Source organism: Grampus griseus (genome assembly GCF_964374135.1).
Source record: "Grampus griseus genome assembly, chromosome: 20".
NCBI classification, from domain to species: Eukaryota; Metazoa; Chordata; class Mammalia; order Artiodactyla; family Delphinidae; genus Grampus; species Grampus griseus.
In genome coordinates this window covers 26,860,995-26,877,795 of record NC_139014.1, presented here as the reverse complement: position 1 = coordinate 26,877,795, position 16,801 = coordinate 26,860,995, and the positions used below count along the sequence as shown (strand labels likewise).

The 16,801-nt window shown below is 53.1% G+C and overlaps 1 protein-coding gene across 2 annotated transcripts; it reads left to right on the top strand.

Annotated features, from left to right (window-relative positions):
• Positions 1-178: 178 nt before the first annotated feature.
• On the top strand, positions 179-4,309 carry MRM1 (mitochondrial rRNA methyltransferase 1). 2 transcript variants are annotated; one of them, XM_082679377.1, is made up of 6 exons: positions 179-957; positions 1,159-1,252; positions 3,071-3,203; positions 3,306-3,425; positions 3,628-3,814; positions 4,053-4,309. In XM_082679377.1, the coding sequence occupies exons 1-5, from the start codon at positions 395-397 to the stop codon at positions 3,771-3,773; spliced, it is 1,056 nt and encodes a 351-aa protein (XP_082535503.1). In that variant the 5' UTR covers positions 179-394; the 3' UTR covers positions 3,774-3,814; positions 4,053-4,309. The 2 variants fall into 2 exon arrangements, with proteins under 2 accessions (XP_082535503.1, XP_082535502.1); XM_082679376.1 differs by having other exon boundaries at positions 3,628-4,309.
• Positions 4,310-16,801: the final 12,492 nt, after the last annotated feature.

Below are 16,801 nucleotides of genomic sequence, written 5' to 3'. Positions count from 1 at the left end.
GTCCTCCAGCCTCCTGGGACCTTGAAGGGTGCAGAAGGCAGCCCACAGTAGGGTCAGCTCCCCGGCGAGCACCCCTCGGGCCAGTGACTGAGCGGTGGAAGTCGTCGCTCAGCCGGCCCTGCAGAGGGCGCTGTGGGCATGCGCCGTGCGGCTCCAGGCCGGGGGCGGGGCCGTCCGAACGCGGAAGCAGAGTGGCTCACGTCGGGGCCGGGAGGGGCCTGTCTAGGTTCCGCGGCCGGGTTCTGGCCAGCACACGACTGGGAATCCTGGCCTTTCCTGTATCTGAGGGGGTGGGCCGGGAGCAGCCTTCGGGTCCCCTTCACCCGCTTTCGGGGCCTGAGAGCGGGCCCCGGCGGGGTTGACCACTCCTGAGGACGCAGCTGGGGCATCGACCATGGCACTGCTCTCGGCCGTCGGGGGCGCGACCTGGCATTGCTGCGGCCGCCTCCTCACGCGTCCTTTCTCCCAAGCGTCGGGGCGTGGGGAGCGGCCTGGCGGGGAGGAGCTAAGCCGCCTGCTCCTGGATGACCTGGCGCCGACTCCGCGGCCGGCCGGGGGGCTGGAGCTTCTGTTTGGCTTGTCCCCGTGTCTCCTGGCTCTGCGGGCCGCCCGCCGACGCGTGGCCCGGCTCCTGCTCCAGGCCGGTAGGTCCAGGCTGCAGGGGGAGCGGGCCGAGCTGCTGCGCGCGGCTGAGGCGCGGGACATCCCGGTTCTGCGGCCCAGTCGGCGGAAGCTGGACGTCCTGTGCCGCTACCAGGTCCACCAGGGCGTCTGCATGGAAGTGAGCCCGCTGCGGCCCCGGCCCTGGGCTGAGGCCGGGGAGGCTCGGCCAGGAGACGACCCCCAGCAGCTGTGGCTCGTCCTCGAGGGGCTACAGGATCCCCGGAATCTTGGGGCCGTGCTGCGCTCCGCTCACTTTCTCGGAGTGGATAAAGTCATCACCAGTCGGAGAAACAGGCATGGCCTCCCCTTATTCCCCGTGTGCCCCAGTTTGGAGGCGCAAACGAGTTCCTAAGCACCTTGACTCTTGGGTGGTCCCTCAGCCAGGCCTCCCCAACGCCAAAATTCTCACCCCTAACTCTTGGGGCCTGGGGGGAGGGCACGGCACCGGGCTTGAGATCACCCAGCCTCATACGGTGGCATGGGGAAACCTTGCAGCTGCCCGCTCAGTCCTGTAGTCAGCAAGGCCAGCGCCGGGGCTATGGAGGTGATGGACGTGTTCTCCACTGATGACCTGGCCGGTTTTTTACAGGTAATGGCGCGGAGAAGGAGGGGAGGCGGGGTGTCAGTAAAGGAGAAGAAATGAGCCAAGTTAAGTCTCTCCAAGGGCCCCCAGCTAGCAGCTGATGGACGAAAGGGAGAGAAGAGGGCGTGTTGGTATCGCTTCCTACATCCTTCTAAATCCCTTTAGGAAGAGAAAGATCCGGAGTTTTAAAAACCACACATGGTAGGACTTCCCTGGCAGTCCAGTGGTTAAGACTCCGCGCTTCAAATTCAGGGGGGGCGGGTTCCATCCGCGGTCGGAATCTAAGATCCCACACGCCCCGCGACGCGGCCAAAAAAAAGGAAAGCACACACGCACGGAGCAGAATCTGATGTTAGGGACTTTTACTGCACTCCCTTCTGAGGCGTACATCTTTGCGCCTCCTGCGGGTTTACGCAGTGCCTCACTGCCCAGTAAGCAGGTATTCAGTAAATGCTCAGCTGTGAGGAACAGATGGCTCCTGGTTCCTCCAGAAGGGCCGCGGCTTGAAAGGCAACCTGAACAGGGACTAGTCTATGCCCTTCCCCTCGTCCTTCCCACAAGCGAAGAAACAAAGCAACAAAAGAAACCCTCAAAACCACCACCACCACCAAAAAAACCACTTCAATACCTAAGAAGGAAGGGGCAAACCTAAGTATTAATAAAACCCCTCTCCTGGTCCATACACATTTTTCTTCAGCTGTGCTTCCCTTGCTGGACAAAAGGGGGCAGTACTGCCCTGTATTTAGCAGCTTCCCTGACCATCCTCTCCCAGGGCTCCCAAGTCACAGTCCTTGGATCTCTTTTCTGTATATATTCATTTCTTGTTGGCCGCATCCAATCTGATGGCTTTAAATGCCATCTACATTCGAATGCCTCCCAAACTTGTATCCCTCCTGGATCTTGCTCCTGAACCTCAGATTTACATATGTAGTTGCCTGCTCAACAGCTCTTTTTTTCTGTCTTATGGTCATTTCAAACAAGATTTCCAAATGTTCCTGTTCCTTTTGCAGACTTACCCAGCTCAATTGATGGCAACTCCTCCATGCCTTCAGTTGTTTACGCCCCAAAACCTTGGCACCCTCCTTGATTCTTCCTACTCTCACCATGTCCCACCTGTTGGCATATCCTTTTGTTTTTACCTTGATGTTATTTCCACATTCTCACCATTTCTCACCATCTCCACTGTTACCACTCTGGTCCAAGCCACCATCATCTCTAGCCTGTATCATTGCAGAAACCTAACTGGTCTGCTTGTTTCTGCTAGTGGCTCTCAACACAGGCAGAGTGATTCTGTAGAGACATAAGTCAGACCATGTTACTAGTTCTCTGCTCAAAAAACTTTCAAAGCCTTTGCATCTCTCAGAGTAAAAGCCAAAGGCCTTCCAGTGGCTTTTGAGGTCCTACCTCACGTGGCCCTTTGTTTCCTCTCCTGTCTCAGTGGCTCCCTTTCCACTGGCCACCTTGTTCTGCTGTTCCTCATGCATGCCAGGTAAGCACCCGCCTCTGGGCCTTTGCACTTACTGATCTCTGCCTAGAATATTCCTCCCCCAGATGTCTACGTGGTGCTCCCTCACCTCCTTCAGGTCTGCATTCAAATGTCACTTCAGTGAGGCCTTCCCTGACCACCCTTCTACGAGGATGGGATTTGGGCCTGTTTTGTTCATTGCCTTATGCGAGTGCCTAGAACAGAACCTGCCCGTTCTAGGTCCTTAATAACTACTGACTGAATCTAGTGGCTCAGCGAGGGAATGAATATATGGGCAAGGCCGGGGCTCTGATGAAGGTTTGGTGAGCTAGAGCATGCTTTCTTCTTCCCTGTTTCAGGCCAAAGCCCGGCAGGGCTGGCTCGTGGCTGGCACGGTGGGCTGCCCGGGGCCTGAGATCTCCCTGTCTTCTGAGATCCCCATCACTAATTGCTTGGAGTTCCTCTGGGACCGGCCTACTCTTCTAGTGCTGGGTAGGTGGATGCCCCTGCTTTTCTGTGCTCAGACGTGCATTTTCTGAGTGCCTGTGTGAACAGCTGGGGCCTCCCTAACACTCTGGCCCCCGTACCCTGCAGGGAACGAGGGCTCTGGTCTGTCCCGGGAGGTGCAGGCCTCCTGCCAGCTTCTCCTTAGCATCCGGCCCGGCCGGCAGCTGCCTCCTGGACTCGAATCTCTAAATGTCTCCGTGGCTGCAGGTGAGTCTCCACTCCCCTTACTTCTCTGCCTTTAATCACACATGTACAGCTGGTTCATCCTAAACAAGTTTCTCAGTCTTTCTGTGTCTGTTGCTTTATGTGCCAAATGAGGAAAATACCTACATCCTCTTGAGGATGAGGCGAGGGAGTGCCTGGCACATGGTCCCTCCTCTTCTCCATCATCATCCTTCTGTCTGTGCAGGAATTCTTCTTCACTCCATTTGCAGCCAGAGGACGGGTTTCCCGGTGGAAGGGAAGCGAGAGCAACCTCTTCAAGGCCCTCAAGATCCCTCGGCCTCGTCTGAAGTGCCCAGAGTGGCTCAGCACCCAGGACTGTCCTCGGGATGAGAAGAGGAGAGGCAAGACGGGGGTGACTTGGACCGTCCGAGGTGTGTGTGTGCTGTGGGGGCACACACATCCACACGCTTGAATGTGCTGGGGTCTCGCCTTCTTGCCTGAGTATGTGCACCCAGGCCCATGTTTATAAACCGCTGTCCCGGGGCTGGGAGCTTTGTGATGGAGACCAGAGGAAGTTCAGTTTCCCGTTTTGGCTTTGGACTTGCAGCTGGAGATGGCAGCTTGTTAATTTCCAGGCTGTGCTGGGACAGAGGGTCTCTTTCTTTCCAGGTCCTGCCTGGAAGTCAAGGGGAAGTTCAGACATCAGAAGGGAATCAAGCGGCCCAGTCCAGGGGTCCTCTTCCTCTTGGACCAGCGTGAGAATGTAGAGGGAAGCCCGGGGCTCTCTTGCGGGCCAGACAGGTGCAAATCCAGGCTCAAACCCTGCTCTACTGGGGCCTTGCGCACGTGGCTTCATCTTTTTGTGTCTCAGGGCCCTTGTCTCCACCTCTCTCACAGGGCTGTTGTGAGAATCCAATAAAACATCACCTGGTATCCAGCAGGCCCTCAACCAGTGAGCCATTATATCTGATTTCTCCATTAGGTGGCAGCCTCGCTCTTTGGTCCATAGTCTTCGGACTGCTTTCACAGCCACCTGGGGAGATTCCTGGCTGTGGCCCTCCCCGCCCCCCCACCCAGAGGCAGGGGAACGATTAACAAATATCTCTCACCCTACTGGCCCACCAATAATCCCCATGGGTGAGTCATCCGTCAGTCTGCCTCTGTGGAGGGACCTGCTGAACCAGAGCCTTGGCCTTTGATTCTGGGAGGTGGTGAGGACCTTGCAGCATTGCTGTCTATTGTACAACCCAGACAACTTTGGTACTCCTCCCCCAGGGTCCCAAAAGTGGAGCAGAGGCCACTAGGATAAGTAACTTAGAGCAGTGTTGGCTGCACATTGGAACCACCTGGCAAACTTTAAAAAACAAGTGACACCGGGGACCCACCCCTCCCAGCCTGATGTAATTGGTCAGTGTGCAACATGAACATCTGAATTTTTAAAGCTTCCCAGATGGGTTTCATGTGCAGCCCAGACTGGGAACCACTAGTTTTCTCAGCCTCAGCAATACTGACGTTCTGGGCTGGGTAACTGTTGTGAAGGCATGTCCTGTGCATTGTAGGACGTTTAGCAGCATCTCTGGCCTCTGCCCAGAGGCCCAGATGCTGGTAGCACCCTTCTTCCCCTAGTTGTGACAACCAAAAATGTCTCCAGACACTGCCACGTGTCCCCTGGGGGACAGAATCGCTCCTGGTTGAGAACCAGTGCTCCGGAGCATGGATCTGGAGGACAGCAGCCCTAGGTGTGGACCCCGATGCTGTGTGACGTTGGCCATTTCATTACCCACCTGCGCCTCAGCCCCCTTCTCCGTCAAAGGGGGATAATCGTACTTTCTTGGGTGGCCGGGAGGATATAGAGGGTGATAGGAACTCAGTGCCTTACATATCATAGGTGCTTGGTAAGTAGTACTGCCCTTTCTCTGTGGGATGGATTTATCTTGGAATTCTAATGGTGATGCCAGTTTAGAAAGACATTTGAATTTGTTTTAAAAATGCCTTAGATGGCTTTAAATTCAAAGTTATTCCTCTCAAGAAGGAGGAAGAAATCCCTTCATAAACGCCATAGATCTCCATTGCCCGGGTGCCCCCTTGAGCTCTGTCCCTGACTGCCACACAGGCTCTGACCTCTGCTGGCACGTGTCCATCTTGGGTGTACTGCACCACCTCCCATATCCCTGCTGCACTCTTGACCAAGAGCCTAGTGTGGTTTTTAACTGTGGCTGTGCCTTAGTGTCCTGGGATCAGGGAGTGGGTGGGTGGAGGCATCACTTTAATAGTCCAGGTGCCCAGAGGCACCAGGCTGATTGGATTGGCATCTCTGGGGAAGGTGTCAGGCACCAGCATTTCTTAAGAGTTCCCCAGCTGATGCCAGCGTGCAACCAGTTCGAGAATCACTGGCTCTCAAACCACCTGCAGGTGTCCAGCTGCTTCCACATCATTCACACCTATGCTTTTGAGTGCACACCTGAGAGTTTGGGCCAGGCAACCTTTCACCTGTCCCCAAGGTTCTTCAGAAGATGCTGGATCCAGCCCTGACTCTGTGGCTTCCTATCTGGATGGTGTCTTGGTCTCCTCATCTGTAAAATAGGGATAGTGCCATCACTACCTGCTCCAGCTACCCCCTCCCCAGTAGGGAGGTTGTAAAAATAAAAAGTATTCTGTAAACTACAGGGCTGTGCACCCCAAGACTGGCACATGATAATACAAACCTGGATGTGAGGGTTCAGTTTATGTGTCAACCTGACTGGGCCATGGGGTGACTGGATATTTGGTCAAACATTATTCTCGGTGGTTCTGTGATGGTGTGTTTGGATGAGATAAGCATTTAAATTGGTAGACTGAGTAAAGCAGATTGCCCTCCCCAGTGTGATGGGCCTTATCCAATCAGTTGAAGATCCGAATAGAACAAAAAGGCTGACCCTTCTGCAAGTAAGAGAATTCTCCCTGCTTTTTGAAGCTGAAACATGGCCTCTTCCTGGGTCTCGAGCTGGCTGGCCTTCAGATGGGGACTACATCATCAGCTCTTCTGGGTGTCTAGCCCCACCGTGCAGAACTTGGGGCTTGTCAGCCTCTATAATCACATGACCCAATTCCTTATGACATACATAGTGTGTATCTGTATGTGGATGTTTATATATATATATATCCTACTGGTTCTGTTTCTCTGGAGAACCCAGACTAATAGACCTGATGAAAACAAACTGAGGTGTCCTGGTGCTCCCCTGTATGTGTGGGTACAGAATTTAGTTCTGCTCTCTAGAACTAAACCCAGCATGGAACCTAGAAGTTGGGGTTTGGTGTCCTTGGGGTCCAGAGCCCCCTCCTTCCCACGGACTCCTCCGTGGTGTCTGGAACCCTATCTAACCTGCCTTGGGCCTGCTGTCATCAGCTTTCTGATTCCCAGTGGTCTGGGCCACCTAGAGGGCCACTCCCCTGGGCAAACAGCCAGGCCCAGGCGGCTCCTCCCTGCTTCACCCCCTGGGCAGCAGGCTGGCTGTACTCTGGGAAGACAGGTTCACTTGGACCAAAGGGAACTGAGGCCCTAATTACCTGCCAGGTACACACAGGTGTGTAGTTATGTCATGCAAACCAGGCACTCCCAAGACGAGGAAAGTGCACCTGAGGCCCTAAGGCCGAGGATGAGGCCTGCTTCTCTTAGCACGTGGCCTCTGGTGCTGGCTTCATAGAGGCTGCTCAGCTCAGCAAGTGCGGTTAAAAGCCCAGGAGCTGGGGTGGCTGTGGCCATGGGTATGAAGGGCGGCAGGGACGGGATGCAGCCAGAGGAGAGCACGGTGGTGGCTGAGAACGTGACCTTGGCTATTCAGCAGTGTCTGCTTTGAGTTCCAAGTCTGACCCTTGCTAGTGGTGTAAATGCGGACCTGTCCTTTAACTTTTCCAAGCCTTGGTTTTCCTCATCTGTAAATGGGGACAGTAGTGTCCACCTTGGACGATCGTGGTATGGATCATTATGAGACAGTGCACGTAAAGCCCTCAGCCCCACGCGCTCAGACTTCAAGGTGTTCTCACAGCACCTGGGGGCCAACCTAGAGGTCAGGGCACTGGGCTCTGCCCTCCTACCAACCTGGCCTCAATTTCCCCATAGGCTCTAGGGCCCCTTTCAGCTGCAATACACAATGGTTTACCACCAAGAACAGAGGGAGTTGGGGGAGGGGCGGGGGTTGAAATGACATTTGCAGGACCCTCCTTTGTCAGGGTCCCCCAGCCAAGAGGGGACAGGTCTCAGAAGGTTGGTGTTCCCAGAGCAGCTCAATTGTGGCCAGCACCCCTGCCCCCCTCCAGGGCTGGCATCTTTTTCTTTTTTTGGCAAGAGCTTAAATGGCCAGTACCCTCCCCCAGGCTGGGGTCCTAAACTCGACCCCCTCCCCACTCCTGCAGGGCCAGGCACCAGGGGGCCCCACAGTTTGCAAATGTAATCAACCTTGAGGTCTCTGGCTTCCACAGGTGCAGTTAGCATGCCCATCTGCTAATCCCTGATTAATGATGTTTACAAACATGGGACTCCACTCTCAGAGCTGCTCAGCCCCTCCCTCCTGGGCCGGGAGGCAGGGGTCTTCCTAGCACCCCCAGCCCACTACTTCAGGCCTCCCCAGCCAGCACCTCTCTCCATCCCCTTCCCCAGGCAGTGAGCAGAGCTGGAGGTCCTTCCTCAGAGCCCCCTGGCCCAACTCTTACTGCGCACAGATGGAAAAGAGACCCAGCGAGAGTGCCCAGGGAGGCTGGGATCCTGCTCTTCTTTCTTCCCAGTTCTGGAACTTCCAGGACACACGGTGTTGCCTTTACTCACCAGGCCGGCTCTAGCCCCGGGACCACACACACATAACTCCCTTCGTGGAGGTGTGGGCCGGTCCCCAGTGCCCCAAGGATTGGCCTTCCCAGCCTCTCCCCAGACACCCCTCCCACCTTCCTGCTGAGGACTGTGTGGGTCTGGTCAGAGGCCCGGTGGCGAAAGCGTTAGGAACACACTTCTTAGGGAACTATATTCAATGTCCTGGGATAATCCATAATGGAAAAGAATATGGGAAAGAATTTGCTGTACAGCAGGAATTAACACAACATCGTAAATCAACTCTACATCAATTAAAAAAAAGAAAACAAAATCACACACTTCTGAATCAGACAGTCCTGGGTCCAAATATTGGGTCCAAATATTGGCCTCAGGCCAATCACTTAACTTGATTGAAGCGCAGTTTCTTCATCTGTGAAATGGAGATAGGAACAGTACCTATCATAGAGGTCACTGTGAGCATTAACGATTGGATGTATAAAAAGGACTTAGCCCGGTGCCGGCGACACAGTAGGTGCTCAATAAATGTGAGCTTTTTTATGTCAGTGAAAGTAATGACAATGATAAGAATAATGATGATGATGATCAAAGGAGGCATTAGAGGCCACAGAGATGCCCAAGGAGTCCCCCTCTCTGGGGAGAAGGGCAGGTCCCAGCTCATTACTGGTGGGGGCTGGGTGGAGGTGTCAGATTGGAATCACTCCTGGGTCTATTCGCAGCTTCTCTGTTTCATTAACACCTCCCTGGTGGTCTTCAGCTCATCCTGCTGGGGGAGGTGCCTCCTAGAGCTCCCCGCTCCCCACTCCTGGGTCTGTGTTCAGACCCACATACAGAGTTTTATGTGGGAGAGAGGTGTCCACTGGCTTGGAGGCTGTCACTGTCCCCTCCCCCCAAGGTCCTGGGGGCCTGGTCAGGGGGTGTAGCACCTGAGGCTGCCCCTTCCTCTCCCCTCCCCCAGCAACCTCTCATCCCCACTGCATCCCAGCCTGGCCGCTTCTTCCTTCCTTTTGAATCTCGAATCTCCCGTGACTCGGTGTGAACACAGCTTGATCTTGGGTTCGCATCCTGACCCACCTCTTCCTAGCTGGATGACCTAAGGCAAGTGGCCGTCCTCTAGGACATCTATTCAGTTCTGTAAAATGGGGACACGATACTCACAGCCTGGTAAATTGTTAAACTCTCTACAATGGCAGTCGTTGTTGTTATTTTACAGGGAGCAACAACTGCTCTCAGAATTATCATTTTAAACCGCAGGACTTTGTTTAGCCAACCAGGGTAGGGGAGCAGGGCCAGAGCCCCGAGGACCATTAGGTTCAAAGAAGCAGGAAAGGGTGTGAACTTTGCCCCAGTTAATTGTCCCAGTTTCCTCCCCAGACTGGGAAAGGGAGTGGGGCTGGTCATTGAATTGGGTCGGGGAGATTTATACCTCGGGCTCTGGGAAGGCTGCTTCTAAACAAGGTTCCCCTCCACTACACTCCAAGAAGGATTCTTATGGAAATGCCTGTCCTTCGCCCCCTGCGTGCCCTCCCTGTCACAATATTCCATTTCAGAGGACACCCTTCGCCAACTGCGGCGGGCCGGGAGGAGGGGCTGGGCCCGGGCTTCCCACCCCCTGCCCCCAAGTTCAGCAGTCTGGCTGAACTTGGCCCCTTCTGCGTTCTCCTGCTACCTCTGCGCCCCTACCCTGGTCCGCCTCAGACACCCTGCTTTTTGCTGACGTTTGTGGGTGTCAGAAGGGAGACTCTAAAAAGTGGTACCTTTTGTGGTTTATCTGTCACCTCAAAAAAACGTCAGTGGGCTGAACAGTTTCCTTCAGAAAGAAGAAAATGAGACACAAGTCAGCGAACGAGGGAGACAGTAAGACAGTGGGCTTGGTCCCTTCTCGCAAGCAGCCTCACAGGCCTCCCCGCAGGCCTCTGCAGACACTAAGCCCCTCCCACTGCCTAGGAGCACCCACTCCCCTCCTTTAGACTCTGGGGCAGGAGTTATTTAGCTTTACTCCTTTTGTATTCCTGGGTCCCAGCACAGGGCCAGGCACATACTGGGGGTTTAAAAACCATGAATGAACAAGCAAATAGGTCCTGAGATGGGAGACTAATTGCCTCCCCCTCCTCTTCTCTATGGTGGGGTGAGGGACAAATCAGCATGTTTCCAGCTGGTCCTGACCTTTCACCTTTCAGAGGAGGCAAGATGCAAATGGTCCTCCAGCCACAGCTGCTCTTGATTCTCTGAAACAAAGAAGCTAATCGAGGGCTGAGGGGATGCTCTGTAGAACCCCTCAGCCCTCAGCCCTGCTGAGACCCATCTGCATCCAGGCCTTGCACAGATGCCCCTCCCGTAGATGGGGGTACTAGCTGCAGGTCAGGCACTGCCAGGGGCTGGATCTTGTTTAAGTCAGAGCCCTGAGACCCATACACATACACAACAGTCTCGCCATGGTGAGTATGGGACCCGCAAGCGGTGTGCTGGCAGCAGGGTGATGATGATGATTATGATGATGATGATGGTGGAGATGGGACGAATGTTTATTACGTATGTGCCACGCGCTAGCAGTTTTACGTGCCTCATCTCCGTTAATCCTTAGGATGCTTTGGGGTGGGCACTGTTACTACCTTTGGTTTATAGACAGGAAATGGACCCTGAGGGGTTGAGTAACTGGCTCAGGGTCCTGGTGTGGCAGTCCGAAGGGTTTGGGAGGGAGGGAAGGAGGGAAGGGAGAGAGGGTGGGGAGCTGGGGTTGGCAGGAGAGGACCTGCAGCCCAAGCGTCCGCTAGGAGGCTGCCGCTCAGGAGGCCAAGCCACATCTGCACACAGCCACCCTCCCTCACCCCAACACCAGGCCCCTCCCCCATGCAGCACCCCACCCTGTCTCCCCACTCCACCTCTTCCCAACCATCTCGACAAGCTCTCAGTGGGTCATCCCAGTGCGGGAGCACCTCCACCAGCTCCCGGCTCAGTTGTGGGTGTTATGCTCAGGCTGGGAGGCCAGAGTGACAGCCCAGGGCTGCTGTGGGTGGCATGTGTCCTAGAGACACCCAGACTTGGGTTTAAATCCTGGCTCCGCTCCCACATCTAAAGGCTCAGGCCTTAGCTGAGTTTCTGAACCTCTCAGCTTAGTTTCCTCCCTGTAAAATGGTGCCCAAACTGGCTTTCTCCCAGGGGTGTGCTGGGGCTTGAGAGAAAATGCCCTGGGCACAAGGTAGGCCTTCAGAACTCTTCCTTGCCCCCCTCTTCTGTCTCTCTTGGGGGCCTCCCTCTGTGTCAGCCTCTTTACCCTTCTTAGCTCAGGGTCTGGTTCTTTCTCTCCTTCTCAGCTCTGTCTCTGTTTTCTGATGATCTCCATCCTGTCTGCCTGTCACTGGGGGTCCCTGTTGCTGCCCCCTCTCTGGGGCTGTGTCTCCACATCCTGTATGTCCCTCTCTTTTCCTCTCCTCTGGCTCTACCCTGTAGGGCAGATCGATGGCAGCCGCTAGTTATCGATTGGGGTGGGCATCCAAGTGTGGCTGCCGGAGGCCAACATTGACGGACAGGATCGGTGCCCAGGCTGGTGGAGTGGCAGTTGTAGAACCTGGGGCTGCAAGGCAAGAAGGGCTCCCACCTCTCCTGCCAGGACCTGGGAGTGGGAGTCCTTAAAGCTGCAGACCCTGCCGCTAGGATGGGAATAGAGGGCGGGGCAGAGGGCCTCTGAGGACAGACAGCCAAGGCTTAGCTCATGCTGTCATTTAACAAGTATTTATTGAGCATCTACTATATGCCAGCTGGGGATACAGCAGTGAGTGAGTCAGCAAAAATCAATAAGTAAAATTATATAGTGTGTTATGCAAGAAATAGAGCAGGGGAAGGGGGATGGAAGTACAGTTTGGGGGAAGGCTCCATTTTGAATAGTGTAGTTAGGGATAGGCCCCCTTGAAAAGGTGACCTTTATGCAAAGACCTGAAGAAAGAGAAGGGGTGAGCCCTCTGAGAGCAATCTGGGCAGTGGAAACACCAAGTATGAGCAGAGACCCTCTGGTGGGGGCAGGCTTGGTGTGCTCTAGGCTCCCAAGGAGGTTGGTGATGGAGTGAGGAATAAGGAGAGCAGGAGGAAATGGGTGGGAGGGAGAATGGGGGGGGTGGGTAGGCGCGTGCATGGCTGGGGGTGGACAGTCAGTCCAGGGCTGTCAGCTGCCCCAGCTCCAATCTGAGAGGTCCGAGCAGCTCCCACACAAGGGTAGCTTCTAGAATATGATTCTGATGCTCCAGCCATGCCCGGAGGTTTTGTTTGTTTGTTTTGGGGTTTTTTTTTTGCCCTTTTTTTGTTTTTGTTTTGGTTTTTAACTGAAGTATACTTGGTTTACAACAGTGTGTTAGTTTCAGGTATACAGCGCAGTGGTTCAGTGATACACATATATGTGTGTGTAGGTATATATTCTTTTCCCTTATAAGTTTTTACAAAATATTGAGTATAGTTCTCTGTGCTATAAAGTAGGTCCTGTTGGTTATCTAGTTTATATATAGTAGTGTGTATATGTTAATCCCATCCTCCTAATTTATCCCTCCAACGGTGACCACTTTCGAGGTCCTTCATGGGCTTTGTCAATCAGATAATGCTCACAGCAGCCCTCTCAGTAAGAATCTCTCAGTCCTTGGTGAGTTGGGGAGACTGAGGCTCAGAGACATTTGGCAACTTGCCCCGGGTCATGCAGCTAGGAAACGGCAGCGCTGGGACTCAAACCCAGTTTTGTCTAATTCCAAAATCTTTGCTTTTTCCTTCCTTTTTGCCTACCACCTTAACCATTTTTTTTTTAACATCTTTATTGGGGTATAATTGCTTTACAATGGTGTGTTAGCACCTTAATCATTTTTAAGCGTACAGTTCAGTAGTTAAGTATATTCACATTGTTGTGCAACAGATCTGTGGATCTTTCCATCTCACAGAATTGAAACTCTACACCCATTAAACAACTCCCCATTCCTCTCCCCACCACCATTCTATTTTCTGTTTCTGTGAATTTGACAACTTTACTCATATATGTGGAATCATATAGTATTTTTTTTTATGACTGGCTTGTTTCATTTAGCATAATGTCTTCAAGGTTCATCCATGTAGCATGTGATAGGATTTCCTTCCTTTTTAAAGGCTGAATAATATTCCATAGTATGTATATACCACCTTTTGTTTATCCACTCATCGGTTGATGGACACTTGGTTTGCTTCCATCTCTTGGCTATTGTTGAATAGTGCTGCCATGAACACGACGAGTGTGCAAATCTCTTTGAGGTTCTGTTTTTAATTCTTATGGATATACCCCTAGAAGCGTGATTGCTCGATTATATGGTAGCTCTGTTTTTAATTTTTTGAGAAACCATCATACTGTTTTCCACAGTGGCCGCACCGTTTTACAATCCCCCTGACAGTGCATGAGGGTTCCTGTTTCTCCAGATCCTCACCAACACTTGTTATTTTCTGTTTGTTTGTTTGTTTTTGATAGTAGCCATTCTGATGGGTGTGAGGTTATATCCCACTGTGGGTTTGATTTGTGTTTCCCTAATGATTAGTGATGTTGAGCGTCTTTTTTTTTTTTTTTTGGCCGCACCAGGCGGCATGTGAGATCTTAGTTCCCCGACCAGGGATCGAACCCGCGCCCCCTGCATTGGAAGCACAGAGGCTTAACCACTGGACCGCCAGGGAAGTCCCTGAGCGTCTTTTCATATGCTTGTTGCCATTTGTAAATCATCTTTGGGGAAATGTTTATTCAAGTCCTTTGCCCAATTTTTAACTGTGTTATTTTTTTGTTGATGTTGTTGAGTTGTAGTTCTACATATATTTTGAATATTAATCCCTCATCAGATAGTGATTTGCAATTATTCTCTCCCATTCTGTAGGCTGCTTTTCACTCTATTGATTGTGTCCTCTGATGCACAAAAGTTTTACATTAAAAAAAATTTTTTAATGTCATTTTTATACAATTTTTAATAGATTACTTTCCTTTTAAAGTATTACAAAATAGTGGCTATATTCCCTGTGCTGTACAATACATCCTTGAGCCTATTGTGCATCCAGTAGTTTGTACCTCCCACTCCCCCATTCCTAGACTACCCTCTCCCCTCACTGGTAACCACTAGTTTGTTCTCTATATCTGAGTCTGCTTCTTTTCTGCGATATCACTAGTTTGTTATAGAAGTTTTAAATTTTGATGTAGTCTCATTCATCTATTTTTTTCTTTTATTGCCTGTGCTTTTGGTGTCATATCCAAGAATCCATTGCCACTCCTCTCTGCAGTCAACAATTCTGCTGACACCTTTGGGTGGGTGGGTGGGAGGGAATAGGGAAGGACAGTTGCAACAGTTGAGGGAATGAGGAAGTGTTTAGCCAGGAGAGGGGAAGCACGTGGGTGGTAGTGGTAGGAGCAGTGGCCGTAGTATTCAAATTACAGAAGCGCTTTCTTGGAGCAGGGCAATGACGCAGAGGGCAGGATTGGGCCCAGTAGGAGGCTCGGGGAGTCAGATAGCAGCTCAATCTAACAGGATTCCAGAGGTTGAATGGGGTACTTCGGAGGTAGTGAGCTCCCCGTCACTGGAGGAGTGCAAGCATTCAGATGACCACTCAGGCGGGATGTGGCACAGGGACCTCAGGCACATGATGTTAAGGTTGGGTTGTTGGCCTCTGATCCCTTCTATGATTCAGTAAGGAAGGAGGGAACTTCAACCTGTGGGGATTCCACCTGACAAGTGTCAGGGGAACAAGTGTCCTCTCTTCTGTGTCCGGGGAAGTCTTGTAATTTGGGGTTGAGCTGTGGAGGAGATTCCCTGAGTTCCCGTCACCCTGGAGCCTGAATCCAAGCTCTGACCTGGATGGCCCAAGGATCTTGGAGCCCTGGGCTGGAAGAGGAGAAGAGAGGTGAAGATGTGGCACCTTCATCACCTGCGAGGTGCTGCTAACGAGCAGAATGAATTGAGGGAACACAGACTTCAGGGCCTGGCAGACCTTGGTCCGGTGCTGCCTTGGGCACTTGCAGCCTGGGTGGCTGTGGACGATTTCTTTAACTTCTCTGATCCTCACTTTCCTCAGCTGAGCAAGGGGCCATTGCCTCTCTTGCAGGGTTTTCTGCAGAATGACGATAAGTGCCTGGAGGCTGGCTGGTGCTCCGTAATTGCCTTTCACCACCCTCCAAAGCCAATGACGTTGAGTGGGCTGTACGACCACCACCCTCCGGTGCTGCTTCCCACTGTTCTTGGCCTTGGCCAGCCCCTCTGACCCGGGAGGACCTCGGCCCCTCATTCCTTCTGAGGCTGGGAATCCACACTCCTGGATCCAGATCCAGAACCCAGCCTGGCCATTGGAGACGCCCAAGCCGGCCCGGGGGCCCACTCAGCCTGGTTGGGTGGGGCTGGATGGCAGCCTCATCTCCCCTCTGTTGGTCCTCTGTCAATGCCTGTCCTGATGGCTACTGGCCCTGGAGCCTCCTCAGGGCTGGTTGCCTGGTCCCTCCCAGCCCTGCAAGCTGTGCCTGGGCCCATCTCCTTGTATGTTGTACCCAGAGATCCCCCATGTAACCCCCAGCCCAGCACCCACCATTGGGGCAAAAAATCAAATCTCATTAAAGGCCATTGATTTTCCTGCAGATTTGCTGCTAGTACACTTTGAGGATTCTTAAGCGGGTGAGAGGACTGGAGAGCTGTCCGCCAGAGCCCCCAGCCCGCTTTTGCCCTTCAGCACAGCGAGGTTCTGGATATGCCACTGATTTCTGGGGAGGGAGTCATTTCTCTGTCTGGCTGCCCCCATCTTCCTACAAGGCTGGGGCAGAGGGGTGTGTGTTTCTGTTTGTGTATGTCCGTCTTTGTGTGTCAGTGTGTGATGTTGGGTGTCTGTGTGTGTCCCTGGGTGTCGGTGGTGTGTCTCTGTGCATCTTTGTGTCCATTTGTCTCTGTATCTGTGTATATATCTGTGTGTGTGTGTGTGTGTGTGTGTGTGTGTGTGTGTGTGTGTGGCTGCAGCAGGGGATATGAGCTTGGCTGGCAGTTGAACTCCTGATGCTCTGCTGCCCATGAACCAGGCAGCCTGGGGAAGGGACTTGACTTGGGGTAAACCCAGGATATGGATCTAGGTCCTCCAAGGGGCCAAGGGCCGGGAGGGCTCTGAATCGGGCATAGGCTTCCCTGTCCTTTCCTACCCACCCCTGCTGCCCCTTTGTCATCTTGGAAATGGGACACCTTGCTGGCTTTGTTGGGGTGTTAGATTTGCGGTTTGGGGGGCTGGTAGAAAAGATTCACAGCCTGATGTTAGGGGGCGGTGCATGAATTCTTCCCTCCCCTCCCTTCCCCCTGAACTAAGAGCCCCAGGTAAATGTTTAGAGTTGAATGGACATATATGCACCTGGTGAGTCTGGAGAGAGTGGATTAGGAGAGAAGGTTGGGCAGGGAGGGTACCAGGGAGAGGGTGGGCACAGAGGGCATTTCTGTCTGCCGGGGCCATGTTCCTAGCGCAACATCCAACGTCAAGGATGGCCTCAATGGGGGTAAAGGTCACCCAGGGGCCCTTTGGCCTTCGTGGGGTGAAGTGGCTTATGGCCTGACTGTAGGCTGGGCCATTGGCCTCTAGCCCACCTGCTAGGGGCAGAAGTCAGCCGTGGTGCTGG